This window comes from Macrosteles quadrilineatus, unplaced genomic scaffold, assembly GCF_028750875.1.
Source record: "Macrosteles quadrilineatus isolate MER2022 unplaced genomic scaffold, UCM_ALF_1.0 Scaffold_3__2_contigs__length_128488019, whole genome shotgun sequence".
Lineage (NCBI taxonomy): Eukaryota > Metazoa > Arthropoda > Insecta > Hemiptera > Cicadellidae > Macrosteles > Macrosteles quadrilineatus.
Genome location: NW_026542596.1, coordinates 18,669,709 through 18,688,423, shown reverse-complemented (window position 1 = coordinate 18,688,423; position 18,715 = coordinate 18,669,709). Strand labels below are relative to the sequence as shown.

Here is an 18,715-nt window from a genome sequence, read left to right as displayed (position 1 = left end):
TAGGTTTGCTGCTGCAGAGAAGATGATAAATTGCGCTTTTTAGTGTGTAGCGATTGCTACCAATTTGTAGTGATTGGTGGGAATTTGTGAAGGAGAGGTTTTACCCTGAGGTTGATCGTGCCCATTGCCGTAAACACCCTAAGCCAGCTTTTGATGAGCTGTGATTTACTAATTTATAACATGAAAACGTTATAACTAAACCACTACCTGAAAATATAAGAATTGCGTTGACATGAATAACTAATAGTTAACCAACTGTGGAATATGAAACTTGATTGAAGTAATGTAATTTGGGGATAAATTACTCAGATTGACAGCAGAGAATAACTGAACAATTTAGAACCATGTGAATTTGTGACTTTGTTTCAACAAGGAGAAACCGACATATTAAATTGCAAAACTACATCCTAAAGCCCCTGGTTTCTCCCCAGCAACCCCTAACTAAAGATTTAAATTTAACTTTTTCATATTTCTGACTCGATTACCTAATAATTAAATTCTTAGTAGCAAGGGCCGTCCCTAGGGTTGGCGGCGCCCGGAGCAACGTGGTCGTGGCGCCCCCTCTCCCCCCCCCCCCCCCAGTAATAGTCGCATTCGCATATTTTTAATACTATGTTGATACAAATAGCATCGACGTGGCGCCCCCTCAGCCACGGACGGCCCTGTTAGTAGCTTATAACTTATCGAGGTTATTGAGAACTCCTAAAATCTTGCCGGTGTGCCACAGTAGGATAAAGAGTGAGGACGACAGTGAGTAGGTTAGGGCTTTTGTCATTTTGGTCTGCTGCGTTTGGAAGGTGCTACTGACAGTGATTTCAGCCAGTACGCTCTACTGGTGTGCCGAGTACATAATAACGGTGACGCGCACAGCACAAGTGAAATTTTAATATCTTAGTGTGAAATTTCCTGAAAGGGTAAGATGAAAGCTAAATAGGTATGTTTTCAATTCAAAATTCTATCAGCAGAAATTTTGCATTCTATTTTGCTTAACATTTTAAAATTTCTATTCAAAGAGATGTTTGTGCCGAGACCTACTAAAGTGACACGTATTGTTCAGGAGCACCAAAGAGGCAACAAGAACCTGGTTGTGGATGGTGCAGAGATGAACAATGTTGTCTACATGTACGGCTGCCTAGACTCCACTCTCACAGTCAAGGGGAAGATCAACTCCATCTTCCTCGACTCCTGCCGCAAGTCCGCCGTCGTGTTTGACTCTCTCGTGTCCTCCGTGGAGTTCGTAAACTGCCAGTCTGTCCAGATGCAGGTAAAATCATATTAAGATTGGCTAAATCACCAGTTAACAAAATTGTCAGATTAACTAAGTCATTATATTAGCAAAACACCAGCTGAGCAAAATCGCTAGGTTAACATACATATAATATAATAACATATAATATAACATCTTTTTTGTATAGGTATTTACCGTCTTGTGAGTAAAAGTATAAGCGTAAATATATGTTTTAAGTGTTATAAGACGTTTCTTTTATTTACTTTCCGTAAATTTAATAACACGTACGTACAATGCTGATCAAGAAGTTATTTAACATAGTCAGGTTAATGGTGTCACCGGATGAGCAAAATTACAATGTAAAAAAATCTGATGATTCACAAAATATTCAGAGGAATATCCTACTAATATTATAAATGAGAAAGTTTGGATGTATGGATGTATGTATGTTTGTGACAAGTAAACGTGAAAAATACTGGTCGGATTGGGCTGAAATTTGGCATGATGATAGCTCACATTCCCGATTAACATATAGGCATGTTCTTATTTCAAAAATTCTTTCGGGTTCCGCCCCAGTGGCTCTGCAGTTCCCTATGTTAACCTTATGAGTATTCATACTTAAAGGGAATTAAAGAATTTAGCCAGCTGTTTCAAATAAAAGAGTTGGTTCTATGATATGCAAAAGCATTAAATGTTGTAAGATTTACCAACTGGGTGCAGCACTTTTTTCATTTTATGAAAACAGCTAATTTGAACTAGGCAGCAACAAAAAACTGTGTTACGCAATGAGAACCGTAAAAGTGTAGTAAGGAAGCAGATCTTCTCAAACCGTGTCTTCTCACATTGCAAACGCAAAGATCAAGTATAACTGCAATAAGCATTTTATACTTATATGCCAACCCCGTACGAAGGATGGGTACTCTGCTAGTAGTGTCATAAAAAAGTAAGATTTTCCTAATATATTTGTTTTGTGGTGCCATGATCTACAATCCAGATGATATATAAAGCTGTAGGATTGAAATGGATGCACAACTACTCAATTATAATAATCACCAACTAGCAAAAGTTAGAAAATATTAAATACAAGTCTTGCCTAAATAACTTCAATTGGTTTTAGGACTTTTCTATAAGCAACGTCAGAACTTAACAATAACCTAATTGAATTTGAAAAAGTATGAATAACAAACTCACGTTCATGTTACCTAGGTGCTGGGTAAAGTCCCGACGATATCCATTGACAAGACGGACGGCTGTCAGATGTACCTGAGTCCCGACTCCCTCGATGTGGAAATTGTCAGCTCCAAGTCTTCGGAAATGAATGTTTTAGTGCCAAAAGGAAATGGAGATTTTGTAAGTAAAATTTTCCGTCCAGCTAAAACTTATGAATTTTTAGGGATAGATTAGAATAGAATAGAAACTTTTATTGTCATTAAACATAATACATGTAGACATATTACATAGACTGTCACATAGACAGTGTCACATTTAAAATATATGCTGATATCCAAGGTTTCTCTCAGTAAATGCGGTCTTGATTTTGAAAACTTATTTCCCACTAGTGAACAAAAGATTAATGACGTTTGGTTTAAGATACCAAGTGTTTCTTTGTTCAGTCAATATTTGACTTAGATTCTTTGATTAATTATTGTTACATTTTCAAATAATAACTAAATTAGTTCAGTTGAATCAAACTCATACTTTAATGTAAACAGAAAAACTAATACAAACAAAGCAAATACAAAATAACAGGTGATCATTAATTCATATACACATATGGTCTTAAGTCAGTACATCAGTTAAACACATCAATTCTCCCCTCTGAAATGTTTTGGTAAAGTTATTTCGCATTTGAGTAGTTGGTCAACATGACGCCTCCAGACAGTTCCATCGTCCATTTGTACTTTATACAGAAGGTTGCTTTCCCTTTCCAATATTCTTCCAAAACTCCACTTGTCTTTTGAGTTTGAATAATTTCTAGCTTGTACTCGGTCTCCCTCCTTAAAATATCTTGTTGCTTGCTTCACATGTTCAGTTTCTTGTTTACGTGTGGGATGTAAAAGAGCTATGTGTGTTCGAATCTTCCTGCCAAACATCAAGGAGTATGCATCACAGCCAGATGAATTTGAGGTTTGACGTAACTGCATAAGCATTCTGAAGAGTTTGAAGTCTAGTTTCCCTCCCTCGTCTTCCATTGCTCTTAGGGACTTCTTCACAGTCTGAACATAACGCTCAGCCTGCCCGTTTGACGAAGGGTGGTAAGGAGCAGTTGTTTTGTGTACCACCCCGTTTTCTGATAGGAACTGTTTGAAGTCGCTAGACGTAAATTGACTTCCATTGTCAGAAACCAAAATCATGGGAAGACCAAATGTAGCAAATAGTTTTCTAAGTTCTCTTGTGCAAAATTCTGTAGAAGTATTCTTAGTAGGTATTACCTCAATCCACTTAGTAAAGGCATCCACAATTATAAAGTACCACTGTCCTTGCATTGGACCAGCAAAGTCTATATGTAACCTTTCCCATGGTCCCTGTGGAGCAAGCCAGGGATGATTTTGTTCCTTTCTTGGTTCATTTTGTTTCAAACGGCATTGTTTGCACGATTTTGCCAATTGCTCTATATCTCGGTCAATATTCTTCCATGCACAATAGCTTCTGGCTAGGGATTTCATTTTCTCCATGCCTAAATGCCCTATATGAAGTTCATCAAGAACCTTCCTACGAAGGGATTGTGGTATTAGAACTCGACATCCTTTGAATATACATCCGTCTTGAAGTGTTAATTCATTGTCATGGTACCCAAAAGCTTCCACTGATTTACCTTCTTCAAGTGCATGTAGTATTGGTTGAAGGTCTTTGTCGTGGGCTGTTGACTTAGAAATTGTAGAACTACTAATTTGAAAAGAATCGAGCTGACTAAGTTCAAAAAGGTCACAGTTGTCCCTGCCTTTAGTTGAAGCATGCTCGGTTGGGAACCGAGATAAAAAATCTACGTTAGCATGATCCGATGTTCTTCTGTATTCAATTTTGTAGTCAAATCCAGATAGAAAATGTGCATAATTAAATAATCTAGTTGCAGATATTGATGGTAGTGTTTTTGTGGGGCTGAATATGGATACGAGTGGCTTGTGGTCAGTAATTAGAGTAAATTTCCGTCCATAACAGTACGGGAAAAACTTCTTAAGCCCCCAGTAGATGCCAGTGGCTTCCTTGTCAATTTGGCTGTAGTGCTGTTCACATTTTGTCAAACTGCGTGAGGCAAAACTTATCGGTCTCTCACTTCCATCACTGTAACGATGTGAAAGAATAGCACCAAGACCCACCGGAGAGGCATCCGTTGCTAGTACCAGAGGCAAATCAGGATTATAATGTTCAAGGACGCGATCACTTGCTAATTCTGATTTGACCTTTTGAAAACTATTCTCGCATTTTGGGGTCCAATCGTAGCGTGCGTCTTTCTTAAGTAGTTGGTTGAGTGGGTGTAGGATTGTAGCTAAATCTTTTATGAATTTGTTGTAGTAGTTTATTAATCCAAGAAATTTGCGAAGTTCTGTTACGTTTTCTGGTCTTTTGCTGTTTAAGATGGATGAGACTTTTTCCTTTGTTTTGTGAATACCTTGAGCATCAATTATATGTCCCAGATATTGCAGGCTAGTTTGAAAAAACTTACATTTTTCTCTGTTCAATTTTAAGTTTTTACTTTTTAATCTTTCTAGAACAACCTTTAATCTTTTCAAGAGTTCTTCAGATGTCTTACCTTGTATAATAATGTCATCAAAAAAGCATTGCACTCCGCAAATACCTTGTAAAGTTTTGTCCATGAACTGTTGCCAAAGTGAAGGAGCAACTTTGACACCAAACATCAAACGATTAACTTTGTACATACCTTTATGTGTACTCAATGTTTGCATGTGTGCGCTGTCCTCATCCATTTTCATGTGAAGATATGCGTTGGAAATATCTAGCGTGCAAAATACTTTTCCTCCATTCATTTGAGAGTGGATTTCTTCAATTCGTGGAATAGGGTGGTTCTCATCTGTTATTACTCTGTTCAGTGTTACTTTGTAATCGGCACAAATTCGTACTTGTCCGTTTGGCTTCACCACTGGTACAATGGGAGTTCCCCAGTCAGAATGGTCAATCTTTGTTATAATGTTACAGTCTTCAAGTCTTTTCAATTCATTTTCAACTTTACTTTTAAGGGAAAAGGGTATTTGTCTTGGTTTTACAAATATAGGTGTAGCATCGTCTATAAGTCTATAGTGTCCCATATACTCAGGTATCTCTCCAATTTTACCATCAAAAACTTCCTCAAACTCACTGAGGATGGTGTCAAGACTTTCAGGTTGTATTGCTTTCACATTTTTTATCTCAGCCCAATCTATTGTCACTTCTCTGAGCCATTCTCTACCAAATATAGCATCTACATTTTGGTCAATAAGGTAGAGTTTTCCAACAAATTTTTGCATCTTGTATGAGCATTGTACAAATGTCATACCCTTGGGTTTGATAGGTTCACCTGTGTATGTTCTAAGTTCGATGTTGGTTTTAAATACTTTTGTACGTACATTCAGTTTTTTAAAATCATCATAGGACATTGTACTAAGGGCTGCGCCTGTATCCAATTCCATTGGTACAGTTTTTCCTTCAATCGATATGTCAAGAATGAATTTACCTTTTTGTCTGTCACTTAGTACATTAATTTCATGTTCATACTCACTGCCTTTCTCTGAGTCATCTTGAGTCTGGTATTGCTCCAAATTTCTGTTAGTCTGGTTCTTTTTCTGTAAGCATACACTTGCTATGTGTCCAATTTTAGTACATTTTCTGCACTCAGCATCTATAAATTTACATTTGTTAGCACGATGAGAAGGTGAACCGCATCTGTAACATTTCCCTTTTAGATTGTCAAATTTTGTGTTGGGTCTCGTGCCAGTTTCTTGAAATGTTTGTCGATACAACATTTTCTTTGGCTTGTTCCTATCACTACTATTGGAATCCACCCTGTTCAAATCAACGTGTTCCATTGTTTTGCGACATACAGTTTTGCTCTCAGACTTAGCTAGTTCCATTGCCGATGCTTCGTTAACAATGTCTTTGTACGTGCGTTTCTCTCGTCCTTGAAGAAGTTTGGCTCGAATATCAATGTCATTCAAACCACGAATAAACTGAAGTTTAAGAAACATCTCTACAACCGACTTTCCACAATCACAATTAAAGTCACAGTTGCTAGTTAATTTCTGAAGTGCTATTGAGAATTCATTTATGGATTCATGTTCTTGTTGAGTACGTGAAATAAACTTGTGTTGTAAAGCCCATTGACTTGGCTGTGGTTCTACAAAATCCTTTAGTATCTGAACCAACTCACTGTAGTCTTTTGTAAGTGGGTTTTCAGGTGCACATAAATCATAAAGTTGTTGGTGTAACTGGGGTGTAAGAGCGTGTAGTAGCATGTAAACTTTAGCATTACCATCTGTACTTAGATTTTTAAGATGTAGGAATATTTCAAGTCTCTTTATGAAATTTGTAACCGTTTCATCTGGGTGAAAAGGTGTAAAATTTATACTACCCGACAATGAGGACCCGGGAATTGAACTATGTGTCGCCTCAGATGGATTGCTAATTGGGTGAAGTGGTGTAGACCTAGTGTTGGAACATTCATTCTTAATTAACTCTTGCAGTTTTGTTGTAAGATTTAAATACTTATCCTCAACATTACATCTACATTCTATTTCATGGTGCAAGTTTTCTTCATCGGTTAATGTATCAATTTGGTCCTGAATACTTTTGTAACGTTCCCACTGGTCAGCAATTGCTTTGAGTTTAACACTCACCTCTGTCACTGTAAGACTACCTTGAGACTGGAATCTTTCTGCCTTCTTCAACTGTCCTTTTACTACAGCTCGTGCTTTCTTTAGATTATTTAACTCTTGTCCGTCCATTCTTTGTTTTCCTCGTCGCCAATGTTACATTTTCAAATAATAACTAAATTAGTTCAGTTGAATCAAACTCATACTTTAATGTAAACTGTTGGAAATATCGTCTAAAATAACAAGGCGTCTTGTGGATCAAAAATTAAGTTAATTTAATAGTAAAACTGATAGAATGAAAAAACTTAGATTTGTGTATACATCTTACTTCATCAAAATATAACAAACAACTAAACTCTGTTGCCAAGGAAACATCATATGTTCTTTTCTAACATAACTATTATGGACATTATAATATGAATAAATTACATCTTTAACACACCCCCGTAATGTCCATAATACATTTTAGAAAAATAAGTTTTAGTTAAGAGGTCACCATCCCAATGAAAGTTTTCATTTTAACATGTTTCAATGATGATAAGCCCTTTGTTAAAATATCAGCGGTTTGTTCTTCTGTTGGAATGTATCTGACAGTGATCTGTTTCCCAGAGACCAACTGTCGAACATAATGGTATCTCGTCTCAATATGTTTAGAGCGATCGTGGAACATTGGATTGTTCATAAGTTTAATCACACTTTGATTGTCCACATGTAGTATAGGAATAGACTTTTCTTCAATTGCGCCAATCTCTTTCACAAGACGAAGGGATTTACAGGTCTCGCTAGTGGCAACATATTTTTCTTCCATTGAAGATTGGGAAACACACCGTTGAAGCTTACTCTTCCAAATAGTCTCATCAAGATTGCCATTCAAAAATGCTGTTTTAACATCAAACTGTTTGATAGCAAGACTGTACTGAACTGAATAGCCTAACATAGTTCGCATCGTCTTAAACCGAGCTACAGGATTTATTTCTTCATCCATAGCGGATTTCCAATCGACGACATGCTCAGATCTAATTGCTTCATCATAATTTTCCGGTACTTCGTTTGTAAGTATTGCAGAAGCTAAAAGCTCATTTTTATCTCTGTCACTGACACACATGACAGAATCATCTCTATATCTCATAGGTATTTTTATTCCATCACGTTTTCTCAGGTTATAAGTCTCATCTTGTAATACATCACCTTGAATAGCGTTATCATCACTAGGACACAACATGTCTTGCTCATCAGTATCATTGGTTCCTGGATACACAATATCTTGCTCTTCTTCATGGAATATATTGTCCTGATTACTGTCAACAAGCTGATTTCTGGTCTCATCATTTAGAATTGATTGCCTACTGTCAATGGGATCATGCTCGATATCATTGCTACTCTCTTCAATGTTAAAGTAGTGTTTATCATCGTTATTGTTTATTTTCTTCAAAATAAAACATGATTCTTTTGGTGGAATGACCTTAACAACCATATTATACAATTGATTAGCTGTATTAAACATAGCCAAAGCAATGATTGTTCCATTTTGAGAAAACACCCATGACTTACCATTGTTTTTCACTGTCTGGTGAATGCCTTTTTCACCTGCTTTCCTCACAGAGAATAAGTTACAAGCAACATCAGGACAGTACCAAACATCATCGAAATACCTGTAAGTCCACTGTTTACCATCAAAAACCATAACGTCTATTTTTCCTGACCCCAAGGCCTGAATATGAACACCTTGGCGAGCACTGTCCATCTTTTTAGGAGTATCAAATGGTTTGTAAGTGGCGAACCAGTCCCTGTGGTTTGTCACATGGTGAGAAGCACCACTGTCAACAATCCAGTTGTCACATTCACTGAAAAATGACTTATCAATTAGGCCTACCTCTAGATTTGATCGAGTCATCATTGCAGCATTTTGTATCTCACGGGTACATTCATTTGATTTATGTCCTTTTGTGTGACACTTAAAACAAATTACACCTGTTCGACAGTTTTTAGATAGATGACCATTTTTGCCACATGAAAAACATTTTATCGCTCCTAATTTTTGCAAGTCTCCCTTTTTGGCATTTTTGGCTCCCATATATTTTGGCTGTTTAGAACTTACTTTTATTTTGGAAACCATGGCTACTGCTACATCCATCTCGTCTCTGTCCTTTAGACGTAATTCAAAGTTGAGACATTTCTTCTGTAGAATGTCCCATGTCTTCACCTCCCTTGGTGAGTCGTGCCAAGTCACATATATGTGATCATATTCCTTTGGTAGAGTTTGAAGGAGTCGAGCACACAAATCGTCTTCATTAATAGGCTTACCGTATATTGTTAATTGGTTTTGGATTTCGTCAAACTTTTCCAGATGACCATTCATTCCAAGGGTAGGTTCCCAAGAAATGTTATGGAACTTATTTCTCAATATGTCAATATTTTCAGTTGACTTGACATCATAAATGTGGACAAGTTTCTCCCACATCTCTTTTCCTGTAGAGCAATTGCTTACTCTAAGTAGAGGATTCGTCTCAAGGGATAAAACAATATATTTTCTGGCTTTTGCATCATTTTTTGACCAATTTACCAATTTTTCGTCATAATTTGGTGTACCTGCTGTTGGTTTTCCGAATTCTCCACTAACAATTCCATAAACTCCTTCACATTCTAAGATTACCTTCATGACTATTTTCCATGTTGTGAAATTCTCAGTCCCTTTTAATTTTTCAATCTGTTTTTCATTACTCATCATTCACTATTCTATTAACTTCTTCTCAATTAATTTAACCACTCTGTTCTGCTACCATGTTGGAAATATCGTCTAAAATAACAAGGCGTCTTGTGGATCAAAAATTAAGTTAATTTAATAGTAAAACTGATAGAATGAAAAAACTTAGATTTGTGTATACATCTTACTTCATCAAAATATAACAAACAACTAAACTCTGTTGCCAAGGAAACATCATATGTTCTTTTCTAACATAACTATTATGGACATTATAATATGAATAAATTACATCTTTAACATAAACAGAAAAACTAATACAAACAAAGCAAATACAAAATAACAGGTGATCATTAATTCATATACACATATGGTCTTAAGTCAGTACATCAGTTAAACACATCAATTATTTTGTCAAGTTTGTAATGGTTTTTATTTTTGTTATCCAAAAAGGTCTTACCTAAATTGGAAAGAGTTCCTCCTTAGCTTGAGCAGAATACAAACTTTCACTTTGGACAAAAGTTATAATGTTTCACTCGACTAAAGGTATTTTCAACCTAGCAAAATATGGGGAGGCATGGTTGAAAATGCTGCAAGGGACAGTCACATGTTAATAGCCTGTTATTTTATTAGTCTATAGTGTGAAATTGTTGTAACAAAATTTTGTATTATTTATTTTAATAAGTAAACATTAATAATCTATGATTATGCAGTAGAGTCCAGCTAATCCAAAATCCAAACTGGACCAAGGAAGAAATAATAAAAACTAATTAACTAACTGTCTAGTCATATCGATTAAAACTTCAATCTAAGTCTCACTACAGTTCAGTTAAAGACACTGTACTATGTACTGTATATATGATTTCTTAAATTTTTTACCACTAGTAGCTTAAATACACCTCATAAAGTCAATATACAGAATTACATGGAAAACTCCACCTAATATATGCTGATCGGAACAGGCCTCTGTTTAAAATTAATTTAGATCAGCAGAAATCTACTGTATTTGTATTTTCAAACTACTACTCTCAATATATCCCAAAGTCCCTTAAGCTTTGTTTAGTATTTCAATCAATATATTTCATGTATTTCAAAGAGCTTAGGGAATTATTAGTGAATAAGGATTAAAAAATTGCCTCAAATTATAATATTATCTTTTTGCAGGCTGAATTTCCGATCCCAGAGCAGTTCAAGACGACGGTGGGCAAGTCTGGCCTCAACACTGTTGTTGTGGAAAGCAAAGGCTAATCATCTTTCTTTCAGTGTCAGGAGGCTGTGAACCTGCGTACTATTTATTTTTAGCTGCTTGTAATATTTTAAGCTAATATTATTTTGAGGTATGTATTCCTTTCTGCTTATGCGCTTTGGACACTTCCAGTTCTGATAGTTCTTTGGAGACAACGTTCAGAAAAGGAAAATTGAGTCAACTGACTGGAATATGTTTAAATGTGAACTAAAAGTAATTGCTGGCAAATAATTGTAATGAATATTTTTATTTATTAGTTTGACAGCCGCAACTTTCTGTTTGATGCGGTTAAACCATAGTTTTAAGTGAGAATAGGGCCAAAATTATATATATATAAAGGTTTTATTTATAAATCGTCTGTATTTGCCCATAAAGTGAGTCATGATGTATTTCAAGTTCTAGTTAGAATAGAAGTTGGGTAACTGAGTGGTTGTAGTGTCAGGTCACTGGTTCGATCTTGATAAAAGCTAGTAGCTCTTTGGTGGTTCGAAACAAGGCCAGCTATCAGTGATTGGGCTAAAGAAATGGTCCTGCCTAAGGAAACAGCTGATCTTAGTAGGTAACAAAAGCTACACAGATCATCCACTCCATTCTGCACTCATCCAGATCCTGCATTTGCATTCAGCTTAAAATGTGCACTTCAAAAAAATTAAAAAAAAACACCACATTACAGGTTTGGTCTTTAGCTTTGTACACTTCCACACACACACTCAGACTCAAACACAGGGAAGACATCACTTCGAAAACCACTTTTTTGGGGTTCAGGGGGACTCAAAATGGATATATCCACCAAAAACCTTAACTCTAATTTATTTACCAAATCAAAAGTTGTTTTTTTATTTATGGGGGGGGGGGGGATAAATAGATAGTCCAAATCTGTTATCTCCAACCAGCTTATTCTGTTTCTCCAAAGAACTATTCAATCTGTCTTACTTGTGGCTTTAAATCTCCATGATGAACGTAGTAAATATAATTTATTAAATTAATTACAGGGGTTTAAACAATCTATAATGCATTGAATTATTGAGCATACTTTGTGGGTAATATGCATTGTAAGAGTAAACTGTGCATTTTCACTTTTTCAGCTGAACAACTGTGTATAACATTTACCAAGACTGACCATGAAATGCTTTTGAGGAATTGTCAAATTGAGATTTACTACATTTTAATATTTACTCTATAGACAAGTGTCTAGGATAACTGTTCATATTTAATAAGTAATAGATTATTTAGGGGTTTTGATAAATTATTGAAGTGTTAAATACAAGTAGCAGTATTTTATTTTACTCAGGTCAAATCAATCAAATTTAGATGTGGCAAAATAGATGCAACGGTCAACAACAGAGCAATCTTTTATTGGCCAGAAATATAACAACAGTTTTATAAATTCATTTTTTTCATTGTGCAATTACTTTTGCATGTACAATTGTTTCTATAGAGCAGTGTTTGTAACACCTACTTCTCTCAACCAAAATCAATTGTTCAGGAATAAAAGGGTTCTTGTTCTTAATATTGAAAAGTTAGTTAAGAGGCTGTATAAAGTGCATTTTTAATCTAAGTAACTCAACTATATACACTGCCTTTCCTTACTGAAAATATTTCCAGGTCAAGTATCAGCACATTTAAATCACAAATACAATCAGTGTTACTAAAATTTGTTTTATAATTATTGATGAGAAAGGAAATGTACACAACTAACTCACCTGAATAAAGAGTCCCAGGAGGTCAATAGAACATATAGAAATTACACATAAAACTGATATTTCTGAAAACCGTAACTGCCATTCTACCATCTACCTCTGAAGAAGCCCCTGAAAGGGACAAAATATCAGTTTGATGTGTAATTTCTATGTGTTCTATTGACCTCCTGGGACTCTTTATTCAGGTGAGTTAGTTGTGTATCCTTCCTTTCTCCTCAATAATTATTCCAAAGCCAAGTTGCTTTCTTTTTTTAACTAAAATTTGTTTAAACATTTCTTTTAATTTGGACATATTGTAACCAATAAAGGTATTGACCTAAAACCCTGAAATAGTTTAAGGGGCGGTTTGGGAGCTCGGTATTAGCGCTAGTCCGCGACTAAATCCGGATATTTCCGGTATTTTAGGCTGCCGCCTCGAAAACGGGTTTGTGAGCTCGGGATCAGTAAGGCGCGCGCCTAACTTGTGCAGGGATAATCTCGCGCCTAAATATTGTTGGTTTGGGAGTCAAGTAGACCTAGGCGCCAGCCTAAGAGATAGTCTCGGTGGGTTTGGGAGACCACTTTCGGGACTAAGAGATATGTTTTCGTCATAAAAATCAGTGAGTTTAGTCCCCAACTTTAGTCCTGCCAGGGGGCAGGTCTAAGTCGACATCATGCCGGTATTAGCTCATTAGCAAGTTAATTGTTTACATATTAACTAAAAGAATGTTATATTGGAATTCGTTATTAAATTCCGAACATTTTCATTACTCTCAAAGTAAATTTGATAAAACTTTTTTTTTAGTTTTCTGTTGTTCAAAATAAAACGAAAATCTTGCAGAAAGCTAAATTTAACGAAAGATTATTTGGTTTTTGTTTTTACTGTTAACTGCAATACAAATATGGACCCTAAATAGAATTTCTTTCAACTGAGAGTTTGGCTATAAGCACCCGTACCTTAATTATAAATATTTTATTAGTAAGGAAATAATTAGCAACCACATGCATACCCCCCACTCACCCCCTACGAAAGAGTGAAGAGATAGTAAACAAAACATAAAAAACTGCAAATAGCTCACAGTCATAATCGTTATCTTTTAATTGCGTTGTGATAGAGCTCAGTCCAGTGTCATTGACCAAGTGCTAGTTACAATCAAAATGGAGTACCTAGATTATTTGGAGTATGAGAAAATATATACAGTATATCAATAACCCGCCACAGAAAACCTGCAGACTAAGCGAATTTCCAAATAACCTAATAGAGCTTTCAATTAAATTTATTTAAATAACTTTAGGTTTGACAAGCACCTAAACAAGCACCATACGGTGTAGGTATGCTGCTACAGGGAGGGTAATAAAGTGTGTTTTTTTTAACAAAATATTAACAGGATTATAAAAAATAAATAAATTTGCCAAGTTTTATAAAAATATATCAATAAACGACCACACTAGAACAGTTAACTTATTCTCCATAAGAATCACATGGGAATTTAAAATTTATAATTTTACCAATAGTCTCTGTAGCCAATAGCCGTACAAAACATTTTAAGATATTAATTTGTTTTTTATACTCTTTAAAGCACACTTTACTCTTTACTCTTGAAATTACTCTTTAAAATATTTTAAAGACAAATATTTATGTTATAGGGGTTAAAATTGAGAAAAAACTATTTTTATCCTATACAACTCCGGGTTCCCATGGTCTGATCATGCTGGTTCGCGAACTCGTTAAGGAGAATCGAGCCTAACACTTTTATGCCAAATTTGATCAAAATCAGACAAAAATTACTCAAGTTTTATGGACGTATATATAATACATTTATATATATGCTATACATATGTAAAATTTTGAACGAACAGTGTTTTTGGCCTCTAGGGACATAAAAATGGAAAATTGTATCGGTCCCAGAACCAAGTGCTACCTACGGTAAAAGATACTTCTCTAGGAAAATTAGATAAAAGAGTGTCTCATGTAAAAAAAGATTTTAAATTGACCACAATCTTTTCTAAGTACTGTATTAAAAGATTTTTTTTATTTTTACCTTGGCTTCACACAATCATAACCTCCGCAATTACTTTTTATTATTTTTTTTTTCAATACCCCTATATTATACTGGGAAATTAATGTTTCATTTTGAAGCTTTTTATTGCATGAAACCGAGTTTCCGATGTTAATCCTATGTTGTTCTGTACATATTTATAATTTGTAGTAATTAAAATACAACTAGTAGTACTTAAGGACAACTGATTAAATAATTATAAATCGTAAAGTCAAAATAAAGGTAGATCTTAAAAGAATAATTAATTAAAGAATATAAACAATTACGGTTCTTCAGTCATTGGGATGTAAAACAACGATCTTACAAAACTACATTTTTGCAATGGTACAATGCAGAAACATACACCATAGTCTACTAATTAGCCACCATTCATATACCAAGATAAAATTGTATCCATCTTCAATAAGTGTTCATCTTTTGTTGTTGTCAACGGTAATGGGTTCTGTAATGGCCGTTGCCAACGTCAAAACCTGAATTCCCCGCGATTCCCTGTCCATCTAGCTGCGCTGCAACTTAGGCGCGACTATACTTGATCTACGACCATTTCAACTTAGGCGCGAGCTCCCAAGCCTGGTTTCTGGTCCGGGGACTAAAGTTAGGCGCGTCCAACACTAGGCGCGTACTAGCTGGGCTCGAGCTCCCAAACCGCCCCTAAGAGTTTTCTATTTATTGAAGTGGATTGCCATGTGTTATTTTGCAATACCCGATTGTGTGACTATTTGATAATTATTGTTAACTTTATGGAACATGAGTAGTATTGCAGTTTTATTTTTTTACTTACCATATTTTACATGTTGTATTGTACAGTAAGTAGTGCCAGCACATGGGCTCAATTACCCAGTTTTTACTGGTCTTTTGTGCTGTTCTTGTCTTTTCTGCGTGTTTCGACATTTTAATATAATTAATATATTATTGTGAACAAATAAATAACGGTGTATGTTTTCATTCATAAATATCATATTTAATTATTGATAAATAGTAAGTATTGTACATGTATTACAGTTTTAAAGAAACTAATTAAATTATATAACTTGGTTATTTATTTTCCTTCTGCTTTTAGTCGATGAAACAATTTTTGTGGTCAAGTAGTTTATTTAGGGTAAAAATGCTAGGAACCATCCTGATGCATGATTAGTGATGAAGGCTTGAAGCCCCAAAGTGCAGTAGCCTATATCAGCCATTATAACCAAACCTTTACTTATTATTCAACTATTAATGCAAGCGCAAGCATAACTCAACAGCTAAAAGCTGTAAATTACATGTGCTGCAACCTGAGTGGTAAGCTAATTAGCAAGGGTGTTTTGTTTTACTAGTAGTCTGCTATTTGTGTGATGAGCTGTTAGGCTGAAGCCCGGTCAGGAAAACACCATAGATTTACAGTTCAAATACTGTCACCTTCTGATTGATGATGGGGCGTCAAGTTTTGAAAATGTTTGATGGGCCTAAATATGATTTAGGTAAAGGATATGAATTAAGCAATAATTGTTTGCCCTGATTCAACTCCTTATGACAGTGAAGCATCAAATAAAAATAATTTATTTCACACAACACTGATGTTGAATATGTTTACAGAAACAATCACAATTTGAAAGAGTATTTTTCTGTTTAAGCAACAATGTACCTATGGTTTGTATTCATTGGGACCTACTCTCCTTAAAGCCTGAAACACAGGAATGAGGAATGTTGGCTTACATAAAAATGTCTGTAGTACCTGGTTCTGTGTAACAGTGTGTATTAGCCATTTTTAAAACTAGGATTGCTTTCAGAGCAATGAAAGCCAGTTAAGCAGAGCGATTTTTTCATGGTTTTTTTTAATAAAGCAACAATTTATAACAACATTTATAGATGGAATAGATCTATTTTAACAATTTAAATTGTCAGTTTGCCTCAGAACAATTAACAACTATAACAAGTTTCATAAGTAAAGATGTGAACTGGACATTCAGTGACGGTCCCAGGATTTCATTTCGGGGTGGATGACCACGGGGGGGGTCAGGGGGTATATGGAATAAAAAAAGGGAGGTCTGGGAGTCCCCCCCCCCACCCCCCCCGGAAAAATGTGGAATTTAAAGCCTAAAAACTATTTGAGCTCTAAAATATGCTCAAGCTAATACTATTTATGTTAACTAATAAAAAACTAAATATTTCGGGAGGACATATCCATCCCATCTCCCCTTTTTTAGTACACAATTTTAAAAGAAATCTAATTTAAAATTTTGTATGAAAAAAAATTTGAAAATTTATAGTTTTAAATAGCTAGTGATTATTATCTTATTTTTCCACACCTGAATGCAAATTTTGGTGAGAATCACATTACCCATTCTCACTGTGAACTGGTACCAAAGATGACAAATTTACTACTTTCAAGCTCCATATCTCGCTTGATATTCAAAATAAATAATTTTGTCTTATATATTTGTATCTCTCATTTTTAGTACAATTGAGCAATAAAAAAAATAAGACATCAAATTTTTGACCAAACACCCTTAATCTATGCTGCTAAGTACTAAGTACTGGTACTAACCCACTGTGGTAGTAAAGCTTCTAGGCAGCCAGTGCAACTCCGAGGATCGTGGATCAGATCAAAAAACCCCCCACCACCGCTCCGTGCAGACAAATTAGGGAATTTCATGTTTTGAGGGTCAAAAAGGAGTCAAACATAAAAACCCCCAATTTTTACCCCTTAAATCACCCCAAAAACCCTGTTGCCATGGTTCGACCACGGTGGTTCGCGAACTTGTTCGAAGAAACTTAGGTTTACACGTTTTTACCAAATTTCATTAAGATCGGATAATTTTTGCTAACGGACACACACATATACAGTGTGTTCAAAAAAGGCAAGGACAAAATTTACAAATCGATTAATTGGATCAAAATAAGAAGAAAATACGGAATAGATTTTTTTTACAAAATCGCTTTGTTAACAGACATCCACCATTTTATATGTTTTTCATTAACATTTTATCCTTTATTACTTTTATTGTAGATATTGGCAATTAATAATGCAATGTATAATTAAATTTACAAGTTCAACAAGGCCAATATAAATAAAATAAAATAATTATATATTGGCCTTGTTGAACTTGAAAATTTAATTATACATCTCATTATTTTATCCTTTCATAATTTTGACTGAACTTTTATGACAGTTGGCAAGTATGCAAAGGTAGAAGATGCCAATTATTTTTTTATGCGAACCAGCATGATCGGACTATGGGAACGGGGGTTTATGGGGTTTTATGGGGGGCTTTATGGGGTGAAAATTGGTTTTTCCCATTTTTGACCCACAGAACATAAGATTTAGCAATTTCTTTCCAAACCATATTGTGGAGCTTAAAAAAAACAAATAATTTAGTATATTGAGGTGTCATTATGTGCGCTAACGGTTACCAAAAGAATTTTAAAACAGATTGTAAATTTAAAATTCCCATGTTATTCTTATGGAGAATGAGTAAACTGTTGTATTTTGCTTGTTTATAGACATAATTTGATCAAATCTAGAAAATTTATTCATTTCATACTAAACTACTAAAAATTAAAAAAAAACACGTTTTACCCTCCCTGTTGCAGCAAACCTAATTACTCGTTAAACAAATGCTATTTAAATGGGGAATAAATGTGGTATTTTTAATGAGATATTTTAGAGTAAATCCAATCAGGCAAATGGAATTTCGCTTAGTCTGCAGGTTTGTTGCGGCGGGTATTATAAGGTACATAAACTGTTTTAGTTTGCTTGTTTATGATTATATCTTAATGAAACTTGGCAAATTTATTTATTTTTACTTTCTCCCCCTATACCATAGTATATGGAGAAAGTATTGTTTTCGTCAAAATTTTCGAGTTTGAGTTTTGAGTCCCCCTGGACCCAAAAAAGTGGTTTTCGAAGTGATGTCTGTGTGTGTGTGTGTGTGCCTGGATGTGTACAGAGCTAGAGACTACACCTGTGGTCCGATTTCGATGAAATTTGGTATGTAGGTTCTAATCCATGGTATCTCCA

The 18,715-nt window shown here is 35.0% G+C and overlaps 1 protein-coding gene across 1 annotated transcript in view; it reads left to right on the top strand.

Annotated features, from left to right (window-relative positions):
- LOC128991039 (adenylyl cyclase-associated protein 1-like) overlaps positions 1-11,834 on the top strand; it is a 96,555-nt gene extending 84,721 nt beyond the window's left edge. The window contains exons 9-11 of the mRNA XM_054413751.1: positions 1,058-1,264; positions 2,435-2,578; positions 10,898-11,834. Of these exons, the coding sequence (XP_054269726.1) occupies positions 1,058-1,264; positions 2,435-2,578; positions 10,898-10,981 (435 nt within the window). The 3' untranslated portion in view covers positions 10,982-11,834. The remainder of the gene's footprint in view (positions 1-1,057; positions 1,265-2,434; positions 2,579-10,897) is intronic.
- The last annotated feature ends 6,881 nt before the right edge of the window (positions 11,835-18,715 follow it).